The sequence below is a fragment of the Pelmatolapia mariae genome, linkage group LG22 (assembly GCF_036321145.2).
Source record: "Pelmatolapia mariae isolate MD_Pm_ZW linkage group LG22, Pm_UMD_F_2, whole genome shotgun sequence".
Taxonomy (NCBI): domain Eukaryota; kingdom Metazoa; phylum Chordata; class Actinopteri; order Cichliformes; family Cichlidae; genus Pelmatolapia; species Pelmatolapia mariae.
Genome location: NC_086245.2, coordinates 7,306,543 through 7,327,748, shown reverse-complemented (window position 1 = coordinate 7,327,748; position 21,206 = coordinate 7,306,543). Strand labels below are relative to the sequence as shown.

Here is a 21,206-nt window from a genome sequence, read left to right as displayed (position 1 = left end):
GAGGGTATAACAGCAAGGTTTGCCTGTAAACGTGGATTATAGGTCCATACATCTATATTTGCTGAGATCTTTTTAGAGTTCACCCTTCATGCTTTCCAGATAAACCAAGTAAACCTTTCAGAGGCTTAATCTTTTTAATTTGTGACGATGTCTCAACTTGAAGCCTTTGTGAGACACTCCCCACTCTGCCATCATGGGACTTACTAAGATCATGTGGGTCTAGATGTGAGTGGCGGCTGAATCGTCCAGAAAATGATCTCAAGACAGTATGGTGGGTGTCTGATAGTTGGTGTTGTCAACCACCACCTCTCTTCGCTCACTCTGTCAAACCGTCTGTCTTCTTGGTCCAAACTGTGAAGATTAGCATCCTCTAACGAGTGTCCTTTCTCCTTTAGGTGCTAGGTTGACCTTGGGTCATGTGACCCTTAATGACTCACAAGATTACAGGGTGGGCCAACAACTCTCAGGACCACCTCCCACGCCCTTATGATTCTCCATCAGGTTGTAAATCTCTTGGACGAGAGGTGAGACGTCTTCATGGACCACAAAGTCATCCAGCTGCCGTCATTTTAACCATTTAAGACAACCATGGCCTGGATGACTGAGAAGCTTTGATTTTATACAGTTTTTAGTTTGAGTTTGTAGAGCTAGTCTCAACTGGCCATCAGAGGAAATGCGGTTTTTGGCATTTTCATTTACAGTCATTATTCGTCCATTGTTTTTGCTGAAAAAGAGCCAAAAAAAACCCCAAAATCCATCAGCGAAAACTAAAATTAGGTATCATTTTATTTGCAGGTGTATTTAAAGTTAACTTGTTACTAACTTCTAAAAAGGTTTATTTTTCAAGCGTTGCCTTTTTGTCTTAATATTATTTTATGACCTTTCCATCAGTTTGGCAGCTCTGTGCAGGGTTACATGTGTAAAGAAATGCTTCTCCCTGACTTCCTGACTTCTGACTCACTGAGCGAACAGAGATGTTTTAGCATTAAACAAGGCAGCTGGCAGCCAGACACTTAAAGCGGAGTAGCAATGAAAGGAAGCAGTCATGAGAGGATGAAAAGATAGATGGGTGGAGGTAAGGAGCAGAGAGATGAGGTCTCCCAAAGAGACCACTGGGAGGGGAGGTTGATGAGATGTAAGCAGGACAAGAGAGAAGCTTTAGGACTTGAAAGAGGAGGAGAGGCAGAGGCTGGGAGGGAAACTCCCTTCTGGTCTTGAACAACTGTTCAGGCTTCAAACACTCAGAGCGCTGCACAGCTCACGCTGAGCGAAGGACTGCAGGAGAAACCTCTCACCCCTGTCAAGGATTTACAGTCAGGAAACAAGTTTTATAAAGTGGATTAGGAGAGACATCTGGCACCCCAGAGACGTGTGGGAGGCGAGCAGCCTTGAATGAATGAATAAGTGCCCACGGAAGACTGGATAAAAGTTTCCAGAAGTTATTTTTCGTCAGCAGATGATCCTCGTGAGGTATCCCGGGTTAATCTTTGGCTCACTGCAGGTACGAGCTTCATTTCCTTGTGCGGTGGAGAAAAAGTCGGAGCTAACCTGATGATACGGCTCTCCGGTTTCACTCCAATTTCTGCAGCACCTGCTCATCACTGAAATTGCTTTCCATCCTGCAAGTTTACAACTTCAAAGCCTCGAGCAATCTTCCATAGGGGCATTGTTTGTCTATATCCAAAACACATCTGAAAAGCTTGTAATTATGCTCTCACTCTCATTATCTCTGCTTCTCCTGCTCCACGGCTGAGAGGTGAGGGAGAAGTGGATGAGAGGAGATTAGAGAAGGTAGAAGAGGAAGGGAGGGAGAGATAAACAGGCAGTTTAAGGCTGTAAACACATCCTGTCCAGAGGCAGCTGTCTTCTAAACACATCGGGCATAAATCAAGGTTGTATTTGTCTGTGGTGACTCTGAAGCAGTCGGGGCACAAATAGGAGCGAGCAGAAGGCACTCTGTGGTGGTCAGGCTGGTCACACTGGTGGAGGTGAGAGAGGACGCGAGGAGGGAAGTGGATTATTTGTGAGGGGAAACTTTGAGAAGAATCCGGGGCAGACTACAGTCATGGCCTCGGCCGTCTCTTACAGCCTCTCCTGCCTTTTCGCCAAGATGACACGGACGCACACGGGGAGTGCCAGATCCACATCCACCATCCACCCCTGGACCCTGCTCCTCCTTTCCCTGCTGCTCCTGCTCTCCCTCTCTCTGTGGAGCCAGCAGGCCGAGGCCGTGGTCCCCTCCAGCTTCCGGAAGCTTAGTGGACGAGAGAAGAAGGAGATGCAGAAGGAGATCCTGACCATCCTGGGTCTCCCGGGGAGACCCAGACCCCACCCTCCGCTGCGACCGCCATCCTCTGCGCCGCTCTTCATGCTGGACCTGTACCACGCCATGTCGGTTGATGAGGATGAAGGCAATGAGATTATTGCAAGTACACCTTTCAAGGGGTCATCTAAAGGGGCACCTCAGGTCAATCGCGGGGCCCTGCCGACCCTCAGCACGCACACACCGCCGCTGGGGACGGTAGTCAGCGAGGCCGACACGGTAATGAGCTTCGTCAACCTGGGTGAGTCATAAAACTGTTAAAGGTACTTATTTTCCTAAAACTAAGGCAGTCAACGCAATGACTTTATGTCCAAAACATCAGCGACTGGGTGAAGAGTTACCAGCTGTAGCTAAACTAGAGCCATGCTTTTCTTTTGTGTAATACCAATTTGTACCACAAGAGGGTGCAGTGAATCAGCGTCACCTTTATAACCTGTAAGTCAATGAGAAGTTGCACAATGGCAGCCTGGTGTGACATAAAACCTAAGGAAAAATCGTGTAAAATGCTGCCCCCTGGTGGTGAAAATTTCAGTTAAATTCTGCAGCGAGTACTTACAAAATGTACCTTTAATCGTTGGAATATAGGACCGTAGCTGATATATAAAATATGCACCTAACGTCCAGGTCTGGAAGTGTCTTTGACTGGCATTCTTTCATATGCCCAGCAGGGGGCGACTCCTCTGCTTACTGTAGAAGTCTATAGATAAACAGCCCTACTTTTCACCTGATTTCTGACTTCAAGAAACATTTTCCTGATGATTTAATGTTCTCAAATTCTAATCAGAAGTCCTACTTAATACAACATGATATTCATTAAATTATGGTCTTCATTAGGATCAAAAAGGCCAGTAGAACTGGCTTTATGAAATGGTCAGGTAAAGGTTTGTGAAAGCAAGACTTCCGAGACATTTAAAACCAGGAAATGTCATTCTCAGCAGGTACTGATGTTTCTTGACCCCGGTGAAAGCCACGAGTGTTTCTGGAGCTTCAGCCTCTTTAGATATTTACAGGAAAAATGTAACTGATAGATGTGCCAGAGTTTTCTGAAGTTGTCTTTCTGTTTTGTTTGCCTTCATATCTCTCCCATGTCAAAGAAACAAAGAAATTTCAAGAAAAATAACTGAATCGTTTTAAAGTCTTCATCGCAGTAACTGTGATCGAATTGCCAACAAAACCAATGGCAGTGTTTTGCTGATATGTAGGTGCATCTCTAGGTTTTAGTTTCGTTTTATTATAGCCATTAAACAAACAAGATCTAAAGTGTTAGCTGGTAATAATTAGGGTCACAGTTGGCGTCAAGTAGATTTTATTACCTTGAAACTGAACTAGCCCAGATGTTTCCCCCTCCAGTTTTCATTCTCTAACATCTGTAGGTAAAGCTGTGGCATCGGTCTTCTCATCTGGCATCACTAAACGGTATAAGCATTCCCTAAAGCTTTGGACTGCTCCTTATAGCTTAAAGAGAGGAATGCTGTTTATCATCAGTTTTGAATGACAGGACAGTTTTTGCCTTTTTGTGGTTTGGCTACAAAACGCAAACTCAGAGGAATGAAATTACACAGTGTGTGAGCTTGATGACACTGACAGTGCCATAATTTTTAGTCTCATGTAGTTTCCTCTAACTCTCCCCCCGGCAGAGCGGATTAAACCTGCTGTCAGTACAACTGATTTTTATTGGTAGGTTTACATTTCAGTTCATGGTTCCTAAAATCCACCAGCCTCAGTCCACTGCTGCTCCTGTGATATTAGATGAAGGACTTTGATGTTTAAAGTAAGAAAATCGGTCCAAATCAGGGGCATCAAACTAATTTTACCTCCCGGGGCACAAATAGCCCAATTTAACATTAAGTAGGGTGAAAAAACTAAACCTGGAGCATGCAATGTGTTTGGTAATTTAAACACACACAAACTATGCAGGTGAAACGTTTGGCACTGATGATGTGAAGGAATCGTCACAAACTTCAGCTGCTCTTCTGTCTGCTCATCATCTTTGGGCTTCAGCAGGAACTCATTCATAGATCCTCACATCTCTGTTTCAGCTCGTGTCTTAGCAGATTTATGTGGACTTTTTGTAAACTGCAGCCAATCAAAATTTAGGGATTGTCTCAACATGTGGTCCAGACCACTGAAGCACCGTAATAACCTAAAACATCTCCAGTCTGTTTCCCTTTCTTTTGGTGTAAAGAAATACATCCTGAACCATCTGTTCAGAATGAAACAGCCTGAAATGTCTGTTTCTCCACAGTCAGTCGAAAGTCATCACACAGAAACATTATTATCGAAGTCAAACACCTCACCACAGTTCCTTTGCAGATCTGTCAACTATAAAGGCCTACCATTTGAGTATTTATCCGTAAGACGGTTGTGACATGACAGAAACGGACTGTGAGCCACTAAGAAGCACATTTTAGGTAAACCTCTCTTCATATAAAACTTGTCAACCACCCAGTGGGCTGAATTAAACCCTTTATTGACTGCTTCTTATCCACACTCTGAAGCAGATCCACATATTTAACATCCTTTGTTTAGATTATTTTACTCAGCTTTCATTAATAATGACCACATGGATTAACTGGACATAATCTTCAATACGTTCAAACAGGAAGTTAGAAATTATCATTAAAAACATAGTGTTAACTTTAATTGCATATGAAATTAAGCTTAGTAGTTATTTTTAGTTTAGTTCAGACATTTTGCTGGGTTGAGCCTTAACTCAGTTCAATTCAGTTTTATTTATACAGCACCAAATCACAACAACAGTCGCCTCAAGGCGCTTTATATTGTAAGGTAGACCCTACAATAATACATACAGAGAAAAACCCAACAATCATATGAGCCCCTATGAGCGAGCACTTTGGCGACAGTGGGAAGAAAAAACTCCCTTTTAACAGGAAGAAACTTGGGGTGAGAGAAGGAAGACAGAATAAAAGACATGCTGTGGAAGAGAGCATGTCTTAAACCTGCATTTTTTTTCTAATGGACAGCAGGGGGAGACTCCCCTTGTTGCTGAAGACTGGGTTATAAATCCAACCTGCTTCTGGCTTTATTTATGACCCCAGTAAACACTTTCCTGATATGTTTATGGTCAAGATCACTAAATTAAAGTCTCGTCTAATATTACATGATGTCAGTTTGGTAAATTATGTCCCCTTTACAATAAAAAAGGTCAATAAAGCAGGTTTGCCTCGCAGCTGTTTACAGTGTGTTTGAAAAGTCACTGCACTCAGATGTTCCTCTCTCTCATGGTGCCTGTTTTTAAAAACCGAGATCTTCAAGTAAAGGCTCACACTGATTATGCCCATCTTTTAATTATGGTGAGAAATGTTGGTTAGCGTGAACTCGATGGAGGTCAATTAATAGGGGGGACAAAAACAGAGCATCACCAAGAAAGTTCAGCCCTTGACTGACCTTTGTAAACCCTCCAGATGAGTTCATGTAGTTTACTATCACCAACAAAGGTTCTAAGCAACTATATTATTTAAAAAGCAAACAAACAAAAACATTTTTATAGATTTTATGGGGTATAAATGATACTATATGGTTAAAAAAATACTAATACAGTTTGGTTAAATGTTCCAACACTACCAGCATGAGGAAGATTGTGAAGACTGTTTATATTGTACTATATGTTAAGTGACATGGCCCTGACAGTGACCACCCAGCATGTACACAGTAAACTGACCCTAAACATGTTTAAACAGTTCAGAGAAAGGAGCGCACCGAGTGAAGCTGAACAGAAATGAAAAACTGATTTGGAATTTTCAGTGTTTTCTAACATTTTGCAGCCCAAACAAAAAACTAATCCATTAAGAAAATTCATAATATTTAATACAGAAAAAAATATACTGCTGAAAGTTGCCTCTTGGCCTCTGTGTGTGGATGTTTATGCTTCCATCAACATGACAGCGCAGCCCTGCTGATGCCTATCTGTCCGAGCCTGAACATTAAACATCCTCTTCCCGATGGTTTCCTTCCTCCTGCTCGATGGTGATCTGCACCCAGTTCACCGTGGGAAACGTCACCCCCTCTCTGCTCGGGGTCTCTAATGAACTGCTTCAAATGAGAGGTTTGCTTTTTCAGAAACAAAAAATAAATCTGCTCTGCTACGGAAAGAAAAAGCACCCTGAAATTTATCAGTCAGTGCTGCAGAAGCATAGCATGTCATCTCCCAAAACGGCACGATTTCGTAAACAGAGGTGACTCATATCTTTAATAATCACCTACAGCTCAGGACAGAGTTTGCTTTGGATAAAACCTTTAAAACTTCACTGAACTTACTTAAAAGGGCAGCTAAAACACATCAGGCGAACAGAGAACATTCGAGATATCGTGCAGGAAATAAAGACCTCAGGCTGAGTGTGTGAACTTTCACACAACAAAAAGACGAAGCATCCAACCGCACACCAAATATATTTAGCAGCTCCTCGAATAACTAATCTAATCAGTGCGTGTGGTTCGTGTAAGCTGAATGAAACAGGCGAGCGTGTGTGTGTCTGTGCATATGTAATGGGAAGACACAGCTGGTTAGAATTAAAGGCCCACTGACACACAAAAAAAGCCAACGGTCTGAATTGAGATGAAAATACTGCTGTGGAGGGAGCGACACTAAAAATACCAGGCAGGGCTGCAATTAGTGGTGTGTGTGCGGAGCAGCTGCTGCGGTTCAGAGCACTAAGTGTCTCTAATTACTGCTGCAGTGTGTGTGTGTGTGTGTGTGTGTGTGCTGATATGCGCACGCCCAACCCATGAGGGGTGTCCTCTGCTGAGTATCTCTATTTAACATGCTGTGTGTGTGTGTGTGTGTGTGTGTGTGTGTGTGTGTGTGTGTGTGTAGGCCAAACCCCAGTGACGAGGACTTTTATGTCCATGAAGGGTTCTACAAGGACGGACACACACACACACACACACTCGCTGTGCTGATGTATGAGGGCGTGTGTTCACTTGCTCACCTCTGCGTTTACAGATTCAGGCCTCAGTTGCATTTTCCACCTCGTGTCATGTTTAGGGTTTCCTCGTGTGAGTCACGATCAAACCCTGAAGGACTTTTCATGCTCGCATGTTCTCAGCAGCTCCTGATGTGCCCTTCAGCAGGGCACCTCAGCTTAACCCTCAAGTGACCCAGTGTGGTCATTTATGACTACCATTATAGTTTACACAGTAAAGCTCGTAATGGCTCCGTTTGTGTTTGTAATGCCAAACAGTCAAATGTTACCAGTAGGTCTCCTGATCAGGGTTTACTGTCCATCCCCAAATCTAAACTAAAAGTGAATCTTTGCAATTTAATCTGTGAGTTTTAAAAACAGCTTAAAGCCTTTTAAACTGGCATTTTCCCCCAATATATGTAAAAATTTAATTTATTGGAATCTGATCAAATGAATTGTACTTGATTGGTAAATTTTCAGTTTATACAAGTTTGAATAAATAAACCTTTCATTTTATATATCAGTTGCATTTTACTCAATCATTGCTTTGTGATTATTGATCATTTTATGAGTGAAGTAAACTGATAAATTCATGGTAAGAGACATTTTTATGATTAAAAAATATCACAAAAATCATAACAATGGTCATAAATGTCGGCACTAGGCGAATTGAGCGTGAATCCCTGGAGGATGTACTGATTTTGTGCCGAGAAAGCGCAGAACAGGTGTGCATGTGAGGACCTGCATAAAGAAATAAAGCTAACGCATTTCATAGAGAAAAACCTCTATGCTTTAAAGGGACTTCACACAGCATCGCATCAAGCGAACCAAAGCAAACAGGAAAAAACTGTAAGTTCGAATCTTCCTGGTTTGTAGCTGTTAAACTCGTTGATCGCCGTCAGCTGCAAAATCACCGACAGGTGAAGTAACATAAATAATCAAATTTCAGAGCAACGCTGTGCTGGAAAGCCCAGGATCATGGCACAATCACTGTTGCAGACCGAATAAATATTAAAAAGCCAAAACAATACAAACAAAATAAAACAAAAAATAAAGTAAATAAAAGTCATGTCAGGGAAGATGGAGGGAGAAGTTTAACTTTCAGGGGGAGGAAAAGCTCTTGAAGGGTGTGTTTCCGAGCAAAGTTTTAACCAGTATTTATTCGATCTGACTGGTTCTAGACACCCAGTAAACTTAGATCACTCTCAGGATGGCTGCAGACTCTCGGGGCCTGCTTCTAGAAAGACTTTGTCCAATTAAAGAACTCAACAAAGGCCTTAGTTTCTGATCGAGTATCTAAGATACACCAGACCGAGTTTTAATTACTGTCCTAGCTCACAAACGAAAGTGCTCAAAAGATATGATGACCTCAGATTAATGTTGAGGCTGACCGGTGTTTACTGTATTCAAACTACAGTAAACAATATTTTTCCTGTAATTATTTGTCTTTTTCTGTATTTTCCAGTATTTATATGATTTTGAAGCGCTTGTTCTTCGCTAGAAGAATAAATGACAGAACCGAACAGCTTATTTGTTTAATACTATGAAGCTTTAACAGGAAAAAATAGTTGAAACCTTTAAAAGAATTTGTTTACGACGTGCAGCCGTGTAGTGTAGGCCACAAACGGTGGGAGCAGTCACCTGATTTGTAATTGACAGTCCCTGGATGACCTTCCTTTATCACAGAATCACCATTGGCAACTGAGCCGATGAAGTCATCGGGTCACAGCGAGACGGAGCTGCAGGCAGCGCTGTCGCCCCCTGGTGGGCAATAAAAGAATGCAATTTTAAAACTGCGACCTTGGCTTCACTTCTTCAGAACAAAAACACGTCGGTCTTTTATACATTTGGGGGAAATGTTTGCTTGAGTTCTGCTTCTTGAGTGCAGTTAGTTGGTATGATTTTTTTCTGTGAAGGATATAATAGTTATTTGGGTTTTTTTTGCACTTTACAGTAGTTTAAATTGTCTTTTATATTGAGCAGCTACAGCAGTAAATGATCATTAATAAAAATAATGAGGAATAAATTGTAATGATCACCTTTCTGTCTGATCTTTTACTTGTGTTACAAAGATGTAAATAGTTCTTTCATCACTGTTTCCCTCTGTCCTTTTCTCTGACTCATTTCCTGATGAGCTCACTGCTGCTCCTCTTCTTCACTTTTGTTGCTCCTTTATTCTCCACAGTTACACACATTTTCTCCTCTTTCATCTGCTTTTAACTAAAACTCCTCAGACAAACCGTTCAGATCTGTTTGGATGAAACCGTTTTCCCCCAGTTCTTTGCACAACAGGAACAGTTTGTAATCTGATGTTGGCACCGACAGCGAGTGGTGTTGGTCAACAAACCTTCACCTGGTAGCTTTTTTTGCCCTTGTTTGAGTTCCTTCTACTTTATGCATCATGGAAAGTTGATTTACTTCTTAGTTTATCATGCAACAATCAACATACGTTTAAGGCTTGATTAATGTAACTGTTTTTTAGGGCGTTTTGTTTTTGTTTATCGCATTATTTATCGCATTATTTAGTTTATCCTTTTTTTCTTTGATTGTTTGCTTTATTCTGGTGTTCTGCAAGAAACTGCCCTCATTTACAGACTTGTATGAATGTGCAGGACCAGCATGCACTGACCAGGAATGATGCTTGAGCATCTGTGCCTCCATTTTCCAGAATGTATGCTTGAAATACTTCAGCATTACTGTCAAATCATCTAAATGTTTACAATCTAACTCTATTTAAAGGTCTTGATCAAATCTGTTCCTTCTGAAAAGCCATGCTGATGAATCTCCCCTATTCTTTCTTTCCGTGTGCAGTGGAGCAGGAGCGTGACCTCCTGCAGCCTCGTCCCTACTGGAAGGAGTTTCGTTTTGACCTGACCCCTCTCCCCAAGGGTGAGACGGTGACTGCGGCAGAGTTTCGTATCTATAAGACGCTGACGGTGGGTCAGAGGGCAAACCGAACGCTGCACATCTCCGTCTACGAGATCAAACGAGAGAATAGACAGAGGTTTCCTCTCACTTTTATGTCTTTCTTCCTTTACGGTAGTTCTCCTTCTCAGTCTTGGTCTCAGTTACTTGATTTTAGTCCCACACTGCCAGCTTTAGCCCTTCTGACGGCTAGTTCACTACTCATTAGAGGATCTTATTATTATTTTATTGTTTTGAATACATTCATAAAAGGGCAATCCGCTTTAGCCTGTCTTTAGCGTCTTTATATTGTTTTAAATTTATGGGTATAAGCCTATACACACATCCCCCTCTGCCTCAGCCCTACTTTGTTTTAACACTAACTGGTTCAAACACAAAGCTAGACTGATAAACATGAACTGATATACTTTATATGAAATCAGCAGGTCAAATCAGATCAAAGCAACACTGAAAAACAGATTCAAAGATCGCGAGCCTGGCTGCAGTCTGTGAAAATAAGGCCATCTGAAGTCTTGTTTATAACAGCCATAAAGGACGTCATCTGTCAAACTGATAAATACAGGCTGACTCGAGTGTTTACGATTGTCTAGACTGATAAAGTTTACTTGCGTGTGCTGGAGAAAAACACCAGAGCTGGAAGAAGCATTTAGATCCTAACCTCGCAGTTGCCCATTCAGCTCAGTTTGATTTTATTTCTATAGCATTATGTCACAACGACAGTGGCCTTGAGGTGCTTTATAGTGGAAGATAAAGTAGCTGGAAGAAACCTCTGGAAGAACCAGGCTTAGGGTGGAGCATCTGCTGCAAACAGCTGGAGGGCGAGGCCAAAGAGGAGAGAAAGAAGGAGCCTCAGTCACCCGATCACACAAACGTTCATACAAGCACTTTTTTTCTATGCCTAAGTGGTTTCTATCCAAAGCACAGAGCTACTAGGGGGCAGCCGGGGATTGAACCACCAACCTTCCAATAAGTAGACGACCTGCTCTGCATGTGAGAAGTAGATTTTTACATAAAATGTAAAACAACTAAAAGACCTTTCACTATATAGTTAATTTTGGTGTATAAACTTTATAAAATGCTGATTTCATTGTGAGAATTTCATCAAATGCTCAATCAAAATATGTGAAACCACCAAGCTGTTCTTCTAAATTCTAAATTTCTGTATGTCCTCTTCCTGCAGAGAGCCAGAGCTGGTGCTGCTGGACATGCAGTCGGTACCTGCAGGACAGGAGGGCTGGCTGGCTTTTGACGTCACCTCAGCCTCCAACCACTGGCTCGTCCACCCTCGCAGCAACATGGGCATACGTCTCTACGTAGAGACGGAAGAAGGTGGGTGCACCTCTGGGCCCAACACCGATGCTCATTTCTATCAGTGCCATTAGATCCATTATATTACCTGTAACCTCCAACTATCTCCTGTTTTCCTGCCCCGTGGTTTTAATCAGTGGAAAATACCTAAACAGGTCATGTTATTTTCATTTCCAGCTCTATATCTTCACCCTTGGACTCATTGAGTGTAGCTTTGCATGAGTCAGTTCAAAATAATCCTTATTTAACTTATACTGGGCTTGGTGAGTAGGGAGTATTTTGACCATATCTCAATTTTTATGTATATTTTCCAACTCCAAGCTGTAAAAACTTAAACGCTTATTGGACTTAAGCCTTTCAGGTGATGTGTAATTATGTAATGAGGGAGGGTGTGGCCTCAGGAGGTCAACACCCTGTATCAAGGTCTCCATAATTATTAACCAGCTTCTTTACTTTTATATATTTTATATAACGTGACACTTTTCTTTCAGACCGCTCCTTGGCTGGGGGGTGGATTGGGTTGGTGGGTCGGAGAGGCCCTCGCTCCAAGCAGCCTTTCATGGTCACCTTCTTCAGGGAGAACCAGGTCCCGTGTCGGCCGCCGCGAGCCGTTAAACCTCATCCCCGCAGGAAGAAACCCAAATACGACCTCCCAGTCCCCAACTTCAAAGGTCAGGCTCCGGCCAATCACACTCTGTGGGATTACAGGCCTTACTGATGACCGTGATAAAACCTTTAACTCGTTGTGTTATCATGCAAATAATTTTCACCTTTTTTTCTGTTGTTCCTTCAGAACGTAATTCTGAAAACAGAGGTCAGCCCTGTAAAAAGCACGAACTCTACGTCAGCTTCAGCGATCTGGGCTGGAAGGTCAGTCCTGTTACTCGCTATGTTAATCATCTTTTTACTAGTGACCTATAAAAGTTAAATCATCTTTGATATAACGTTTTATGTGTTGCTCTCATACGTGACATTTCTTTATAGATTAGATAAAAAACTTTGAATCACTTTTGGCTCCTGTATCATGAACTATAATTGTGTCTTTGTGCTCAGGACTGGGTTTTGGCTCCTACTGGATACTCGGCATACTACTGTGATGGAGAGTGCTTTTATCCTCTGGGCGCCTGCATGAATGCCACCAACCACGCCCTCATCCAGCAAGTGGTCAGTACACACGAGTCGATCACATCCTGACCTCAGTCATGTCAGAATAAAGATACAGATAAAATAAACACCATGAAGGTTGTTACCTTTCCCTGCGGGCCTCTCGTGTAGTAATGTCAGTCAATTTGTTGCTTCTGTTGGCTTGATGTGTGTACACACTACTCGACCAACAAAAACAACATTGTGCATTTTTAACACCACATTTCCAAAAAATGAGGTCAGCTGACCACCTGAGTATAATGAGCAACAATGTTTATTCCATCAGTGGATTTTTGCTTCCTTGACGGACTCATTGAGGAACATTTCAAACACATATTGGCCATCGCAGAGCCAGACCTTAACCCCACTGAGGCGATCGATGGTTCAGTCCCAGCTCCTGCATCCGAATGTGCCATTGGGTAAACTCCTGAACACTACTGAGTACCCCTGATGCATCCATCTGGGTTTGCGCTCGTGTGGATTTGTGAACTTGTGGATTCTACTTTTGTGCCTATGATATATTATCATTGCACATCATCTCTCCACAAACAGCCTCTGCAGTCTCTTACTGCATTCTTTTAGAGGTGAACTACTTTTTCAAGTCATTCTTTTTTATGTGCCGTGGGATTTGACAGATCTGAAGTGTTTTTATTTTAATAAACATTGCAGAAACTTTACAGAAAGATCTGCACTTGTAGCCGATATTTGTGAATTTACACACTGTAATAAATGTGGTGAAGGAGGCATGTGGCTGTTTTTCTTTAGTTGTGTGTAATTGTTGCGCTGCAGGAAAGAAAATCCTAATCACAAATGTTCTGGTCGTTAATGACATCCAAATTGTTTTTTATACGATCACTCAGTGTTTGGACAAATTTGGAGTGTATTAAATGGATCTTTTCAAGCATTTCCTTTTATTTTATTAATTTAACTGAAATAACAAAAGAAACAGGAACTGATTCAGAAAAAGGACCAGATGTTACAATCCCTGATAATTCATTGCTTCAAAGGGAGAAAGTCTTGAGGGATGGCTACCATGAAGAAAGGCAGCCAGGAAGCTTTGCCAGCGGGACACCTCATCAGTTGTGTCAACTTCACACGGTCTTTCAGCCTTTTATCACAAATTATTCTACCATTTTTTTATTCCTTTTTACTTCCTTAATTAGGTTTAGGGATTAGAAATCTGATCTAGAGTATAATATTTAAAGTATTAAGATTTTTAAGACACATTGTCAGTAGTGGACCTTGGATTCGTTGGGCGTTTTGGACATTATCACTACACATCCTCATCCAAGGAAGACTCTGTCAGGGTTGATCAGGCTCCAGAGTGTCACTGGTTTATGTGAAATTGTTGTTTCTCTTCTACTTTCTTCTGTTTAGTTTTCTACAATTTATTTTGAAGTAAAAAAGAATTTGGACGTATGTGGTGCCAAAGCAAATAGACGTGCTTTAACACCAAACAAACAGCAGCACATCAATCATTTTATCATGATTATTTTGTTTTCATATCATGGATAAACTCATGAATCTGTTAACTGCACAGCCCCGAGTGTTCGTGTATCATGTGTTACATGCTATACTTCATGTTCTGTTTTAATATTGAGTCTGTATGGCCGCCACATTGACCAGCTTCTCTTGCAGAACAGATCTGGGTCTCAGTTGGACATCTTGGTAAAATAAAAGTCCTGAAAACATGCCAACAGACTCGAACTCCTGTAAACACCTGATTACAACATACCTTAATATTATAATGGACTATATTTTTTACCTTCTCTGTTACATAAAATATCTGAACTCTCTTTGTGACAATACTTTAGTATAACAGCATTAACTGTATTTCACTCTGCTCTGGCAGGTTCACATCCTGAAGCCTGATGAGGTTCCCAAAGCGTGCTGCGCCCCCACGAAGCTCAGCCCCATCTCCGTCCTGTTCTACGACGACAACAACAACGTCATCCTCAAAAAGCATCGCAACATGGTGGTCAAGACCTGCGGCTGTCTATGAGTGGCCAAGGCTCCGCTTAGAAGAAAATGTATAAAGGGTGATTTATTTTTCCAGACGCTGCAGAAACATGAACAGTTTGGATGATGAAGGACCAACAAATCTCATCCAGCAGGTCTGAATGGTCCCGTTTTTCAGAGTTAAAGTTCACAGATTTCTCCTTTGTCAGTGTTTCAGCATTTTCCCAGAGTCTTTGGCTTCACAAAAACGCTCTAAACGTGCTGAAAACAATCGATTCACGGCGCACGATTACATTGCAGAAATGGCATAAATGTACTCTCACATTGAACATCGTTTAGCTTCTTCAGGGAAGAGTTACGAGCAAATGTTTGGGCATTTCTTATTTTGATACACATTTTCAAATTGAAAAAGCTAATCTATCAGCATCAAACCACACAGACTTGAGTTTACTACAGAAAGGTTTAAATTCTCATGAAGGCAGATGATATTAGATGGTAGGAAAATCCATCAGTGATGCCTGATTTTTTTGTTTTGTTAACTGACAGCACTACTGTTGTTATAAGAAAAATCTATATGAAGAGATTATTAAACTGTATTCAGTTAATATAAAATAAACAGTACATTTAATATCAGTTTGAGATTGAGGAATGTAAATAATCTAATTTTATTTTTGCAAGTTTTAAGCAAATCTTAGTTATTCCACTAAATCGAAATGCAAACATGTTGTAACCTGAGTCCAATCTGAAGCCAGCTGCTATGAGACCAGAGTCTCAACAGGTCTGAAAGTAAACGTGATGATGGGCTTTTTCAAAAACTTTTCAACCAGTACCTCTTTGTCTCTATCGTCCTGCCTATAACCTGGAAATTAGCCCGACGCCTGATGCTGAAGGATGTCTCAAGTCCTTAAATGCATCTGGAGGACAGCAGAGACGAGCTTTCCACTGAGGGAGTGCCTTCACATTTATGTATAAGCAGTCCTGGCACACAGCTGCAATATTCCACCCAGTGTGGAAACAGTAGGGTGTACTGGAGTATTTGCAGTAGCCACTCCCAAAGCCGAGAACACCAGTGCTCCAAAATCAGGAGAAATTATTTTATGGTGAAAATGTGACGACTGGTAAATCTGTGGAGGAATACAGTGAGTTCTGCTTTTAGTGAGGCTAAATCACAACAGTGACTTACGCTGAACATGTAGCCTGGTCTGGAGCACGTTATGTTTTGGTTTAAAACCAAATGGGAGCTCCGCGGTTTCTCTGATTCTTTAAGAATGACACAGATTTTATGCTGAAGGCATGTTGTATATAAGTAAACTGTTGAGCTGTATCTCACCAACAACCATGAGAATTTACCTGTGTTTAGTTAGTGCTGCAAATGCTTAAATACATTAAGCTTAAAAAGCTGTTAAGTCTTGCTAGAATTACAGATAATAGATCACCAACTTAAAAAAAAAGAAGTCACATCTGTTATCGTCACCAATATTCAAGCAAGAGAGTAAAAAAATTCACAAATTAAAGTGATTTCTTCATCGGGATGTGCTAAAATGAACCGAGTGTTTAAAATTATGATTACAAACAAACAGCAGCAAAGAGAGCGGTTAAATTAATATCATCATCGCTGCCTCACCAGTGCGGGCTGTGCACTTAACCAATCACATGACTGTCCAATTAACATTATTCAGACTAATAATGCAAACCAGAACATGTCTATTACCAGAACTCTTCTATTGTCTATAAATAGCTGCATACTCATGTGCTAATATTAAGAATTAAATAGAACTGTATTTATTTCAGCAGGAGCAGACCAAGACTGCTCCACACCTTGCATTGAGTCTGTGGATCCAGATTAGTTTGATATTTTCTAAATTGTCTTGAAATCATCGCCTCTAAAACAAAATTTCATGCAAATCCATCCCAAACTTTTAACTAAACCTCTTTGAATGTTAGCCTGAAGTAGTAAGTCTGAGTTAAAGTCCGTTAATAGTGACAGTCTGAGTAACGTTCAAGTCAGGCCAGCTAATACACAGAAAAACTCACTATTTAAAAACGATTCTCATGCAGAATAAAAGGCATCTGAGCAGACCGATCACATTAAATACATTTTTCAATTTATTGAAAAGGGTAAAAAAAAGAAAAGAAAAAAAAAGGTTACAGTGAAAACAAATTGTTTTTGCTTGCTAGTGATTTAAAGAAGACCCAAAAAGAAGATCCTTAACTCTTATCTTTTGCAGTTTCTGAACTAAATGATTTCTCTCTGTCCTTTGGGGCTACATACAGCTTCTTCAAACTACAGCTGAAAGCATCACTGAGCACAGAGCTGCATGTTTGGTTTACAGAACAACTCCTGCTTTAACTGAGGCGGGACAAAGATGGGGGGTGTTATTGCCAAGAAGGATGACACTGAAGTCCAAGTGGAAGAGATTTGAAAAAGAGTGCGTTATAGACTTGCTGTGTGGTTAACGTGAGGTACTGTTGTAAGGTGTTGGGACACCTGTGGAGCAGCAGCAGCATAGAGGAGGCAAAGCTGTGGAGTCTGACCATACAGACAGGAAGTTAAAGGAAATGTTTAGTCATCTTAAGGAGCCAATTTTGGAATTTTTTTGGGAGAGAAAGAAAAATCAGAGCTGAAGAGCTGACCCGACAGCAGAGCCACGTCCATGTGGATGAGCGAAGTGAATGTGCCGTCGCCTCATTGGACGACACTGTTTCAATAGAACCGGCTGTCAGGTAGACACACATTCAGAAATTTTATTTTACATCCTATTGAAGCTTTTCCAGATCCCCGTCATTAGTCACAATTTTGATTCAGTGTAAGCAGACAGATAATCTTGCTGGTTCTGCTTCCCCCCCTCCCCATCCTCCCCACCTGGAATAACAAGGTAGTTGTACACAATAAATATAAAATTGGGCTGCTGGTGTACGCCTGCCCCATCATTACTGTTTTCTCTTACACAAACATGTACGTACACAGCACATACACACATCCGCCCCGTCCCGCCTTCCCAACCCGATGTCCGTGAATTCTGAGAGGTCCCAGCGTTCGTCGCCAACGTCCTTCAGGTGCCGCGAGTCGATGTTTAATCCGTAGTCATTGTGTATCTGTAAGCAACAGTTTGTGGGGTCATGTTTACAGTTTAAACAGTTTCCTCATGTTTGCTGTGTAGTTTCACTCCAATGTTAATTTAAACAGAATTACGAAAGTTCTCAATCTGCTTTCGGTTCCAACTGGAGTGTCCCGTCAACTCACAGCCGGTCTCCAAAGCAGAATGAGGACTACCGACACCAGCTGCAGTACAAGGAGGACTTGTAGTGCATCCAACATCATACAACACAAATCTGACCAGTAAGCAACCTGGCAGAGCAAATCCTGGTCTAAATTTGAAACCTGGAGAGTGGGAAACACTGCGTTTTTTAAACACTACAGGTACTACTCACCCAGATTCAGGTTCAGGTCCAGTCAGCACTCCTTTATGCCTGAACATCCGCAAGCTCGGGAGGCATGGGGGACTTGGGATGTTTGCTCTCAAAGTGCTGCTTGAAGGTTTTGGGGTCGGGCATCTGTGTCTGAAAGGAGGAGGACAGTAAAAGCATGAGAAACAAAACACCAAAAAGGTCTCAAACCACTACATTACAACCATTAACAGGGCTTCACTTCCCCTGGCACGGCAGGTTAAGTAAGGCAACAGCAGCCTTAGTTAACCTAACTATGTTAGCTGACCGTACTTGGATTCTGATCCAGGAAAATCTTTATCAGATAAACTATTTTCTTACGTGTTTCAGACCACTTTGTGTTTGCTGACTGGGGGCAAAACCCTTAAAGAATACTTAACCGAAAATGCACCAACTAGCACTGTGCGTTTAACAATCTTTGAAACTATCAGCTATCATCTGACTGAGCCTCTGGGGGAAATTCAAAGTTTTGGGGTTTCCGGTGCTGACGGCAGAAAGATATTCAAGCCTGGTTTCCTGTTTTGTGTTTCAGTGTTTACAGTTCAAACTAGGATGCAGATTTTAAAAAGCTAAACTGACAATTTCTACAGTTAATTTCAGCCACTGTGTTTCTCTTGCTTTCCACATAGACCATTTACCTGCAGGTAAAGCCTTCCCATGATTGGTTAACATTATTCAGACTACAAACAGAAACCAGAAAGCTTCCAGTACAAAACAAATCACTTAAAATCAATCCTGCTAACAAGTTATTCCACATTAACGTCTGAGACTGGCACAGCTTGTAGCTACAACCTGAACGTGAGCCTAACAGTGGAAGATGTCAAATGACATCCTTTAAACAAACAAAAAAAGAAGGTGTAACATCTGGACTAATCCACCTGCTCTTTAATAATCCACACAGTGGTCTGGATTTGTGCACATGAACCTGAGGAGGTAAGAAAGTTCAAACGTACCTAACCTGTGGCCATCAGCTGAATAATTGCCAAAGTGGATGCAAACTACTTTCCACTTTCAATCACTTCAGACTCCGTAAGCAGAACAGCTACATTTTAAAAACCCAGCTAAATGACCTCTGACCTTTCCCATCTCTAGCCCTGATTGCACTTAACCGAGATATTTATGTGACCATTACGATAAACTCCCTGCAATTAACTTGAACCTATGACAATTACATCTCTACAGTGCTGGTGAGATTAATATGTGTGAGAATCACTGCTCTAAAGAGTTTCCCTCGTCTCTCACATGCACAAACCCAGCCACATGACGTATGCAGCTGCTGACTGGTTGTTTGAACATCTTAAAATATGAAGCATCAACATTTTAAAAACAAAGGTGCAAGACCTCTGCAAGCTTCAGCAGAAGCTGTGGCTGTTTCTTACCCGGCAGACAGGGCAGGTGTGGACCAGAGCGGCCTTGGCTGCAGTCTTCTGATCAGCGCCCTGAGATTTCTTCTTCTCTGCTGCCTTCTTGGCGTTCTTCTGCTGGGACTGAATCTTCTGCTGCCCACGAGCCATGGCCCTCAGCTTCAACCTGCAGGAACGACAGGCAACAAGTTATAACGGCACAAGAACCTACCTTATAGTCGTGCATTTCTTTTGCATTAAACTAAGTATCTTCAGGGATCTGATAGCCACATGTTAAGAGATTTTTTTCTTCACACAATAAAGGCTTAAAATCAAACTGATTTGGATTATTGGCACACTGAATTGCTCTCTGGTGAAGGGAGCTTGACTGAGATGTTTGTGGCATAGCTGTAATACATTTGTAAAAATTTACTTTGTCAACTTTTTCATAAAGTTCTGTATAAGTGCCAAATTTTACCTTTCAGTATTAAACATTTGTATTATATGATTACGGACTTCTTTAATTGTCAAAGTGATCCAGCAGCCACAATCTCTTCTTGAGCGGACCTTTGTGGGGTCACCACAGTGTGTTTGATCTTGCAGAGTTGGATGGTCTTCACGCCTTTGGAGCGGGAGTTGCACGTTGGATTCCCACCTAGGGCGTCTGTATCCAGTCCTAAGGCTAGACCCCCCTATGCTCTCACAGCTAGAGATTGACAAGGTACAACACACATGCTACGGCAAGGGAAAGATATCATCACCCCCCTATTGGCAAGTGCGATAGAAGAAGGATCACTGAATGCGAGAGGAACTGACCGAAGCTTGAAACCGGACTATGTGACCTCACGAACCCTCAGAAGACCAACTAGATGATGTGACTGCAGTTAAACGGGGTCACTAGTAAGAAGAGTTACTGATATAATGGTCGACTAATCAAAGAAAATGTAGGCAGGTTAGTCGTTATAACATATATATTTATAAATATACTATATATCTATTAAAAAAATAATCTCTCAAGTGACTTGCTGTAGCAGTGTCTTGATGCGACTGCAGATACAACTTTTCACACATTTTAAACGATTTGAATTGTACAGTGATTCCAAACGCATCAATACAGATTTTATGGTCCCGGGGACCAACAACCAAACTTGATTTACTTAACACTTCAAACATAACTGCCTGGGGGGCGTTACTAAGATGGCTGCCGAGTGGCGAGGTTAGCTTCTAGAAGGACTTTGATATCAATACAATTGGAAATCCGGACGGAGCCAACCAATAAATGATCTTAAGGGGAACAACACGCATTAATCAAGCACCACTTGTGACTATGTGTATATTCTCATAAAAAAGTAAAGGCGTCAAATCATCACAACTTTCAGTCCTTTAAAGATCGTTAACAGCAGCTACCCTCGACGACCGAGGAGAGAATGAACAGCCTCTAACAGGTTACTAATAACTAACCGATGCCACTGACTTTATTGTTTTCCTGCCAAAATGTTAAATAAACAGCTGAAAACCGTCATCACCGCCAGCGGGCCTCTCCTCAGCCGGGGCCGCCTTGCTAACCCTGTTAGCTGAGCTAGCTAGGGAAGCTGATATTACATGTGATCGCGAGTTATAGAGCTGTGCGGTGTTTTTATACTAAAGACGAAGCAGTGTTGAGTACAAATCCGGATTAACAAACGCCAGAATAAATAACAGGTCCCTAACAGGGAGATATATTCTCATTTTTCTGCGGTTTTACCTTCGAGATGCGGCTCTGCCTTCGCTCCTTTGTCGTTATCTCTTTTTTTATGTGCTAAAGGAAGCTGCGGACGCTTTTATCTAAGCTTTGAA

The 21,206-nt window shown here is 41.6% G+C and overlaps 2 protein-coding genes across 2 annotated transcripts; one reads left to right on the top strand and one right to left on the bottom strand.

Annotated features, from left to right (window-relative positions):
- Window positions 1-1,222: 1,222 nt before the first annotated feature.
- bmp8a (bone morphogenetic protein 8a) lies at window positions 1,223-15,974 on the top strand. Its single transcript, XM_065471640.1, has 7 exons — window positions 1,223-2,564; window positions 10,057-10,249; window positions 11,351-11,499; window positions 11,970-12,149; window positions 12,272-12,348; window positions 12,532-12,642; window positions 14,474-15,974. The coding sequence occupies exons 1-7, from the start codon at window positions 2,066-2,068 to the stop codon at window positions 14,621-14,623; spliced, it is 1,359 nt and encodes a 452-aa protein (XP_065327712.1). The 5' UTR covers window positions 1,223-2,065; the 3' UTR covers window positions 14,624-15,974.
- Window positions 15,975-16,689: 715 nt separating this feature from the next.
- Window positions 16,690-21,206, bottom strand: zgc:91910 (Zinc finger protein 706-like). Its single transcript, XM_065470388.1, has 4 exons — window positions 21,115-21,206; window positions 19,407-19,557; window positions 18,013-18,141; window positions 16,690-17,676 (listed from the first exon to the last, which is right to left on the bottom strand). The coding sequence occupies exons 2-3, from the start codon at window positions 19,539-19,541 to the stop codon at window positions 18,046-18,048; spliced, it is 231 nt and encodes a 76-aa protein (XP_065326460.1). The 5' UTR covers window positions 19,542-19,557; window positions 21,115-21,206; the 3' UTR covers window positions 16,690-17,676; window positions 18,013-18,045.

Excerpts from the sequence above, each read along its gene's own strand:
- zgc:91910 (XM_065470388.1), bottom strand. The coding sequence starts at position 19,541 with ATGGCTCGTGGGCAGCAGAAGATTCAGTCCCAGCAGAAGAACGCCAAG. Across the intron at positions 18,142-19,406 it reads ACACCTGCCCTGTCTGCCGG|ACACAGATGCCCGACCCCAA; the intron begins GTAAGAAACAGC and ends TCCTCCTTTCAG.
- bmp8a (XM_065471640.1), top strand. The coding sequence starts at position 2,066 with ATGGCCTCGGCCGTCTCTTACAGCCTCTCCTGCCTTTTCGCCAAGATG. Across the intron at positions 11,500-11,969 it reads CTACGTAGAGACGGAAGAAG|ACCGCTCCTTGGCTGGGGGG; the intron begins GTGGGTGCACCT and ends CTTTTCTTTCAG. Across the intron at positions 12,349-12,531 it reads TCAGCGATCTGGGCTGGAAG|GACTGGGTTTTGGCTCCTAC; the intron begins GTCAGTCCTGTT and ends CTTTGTGCTCAG.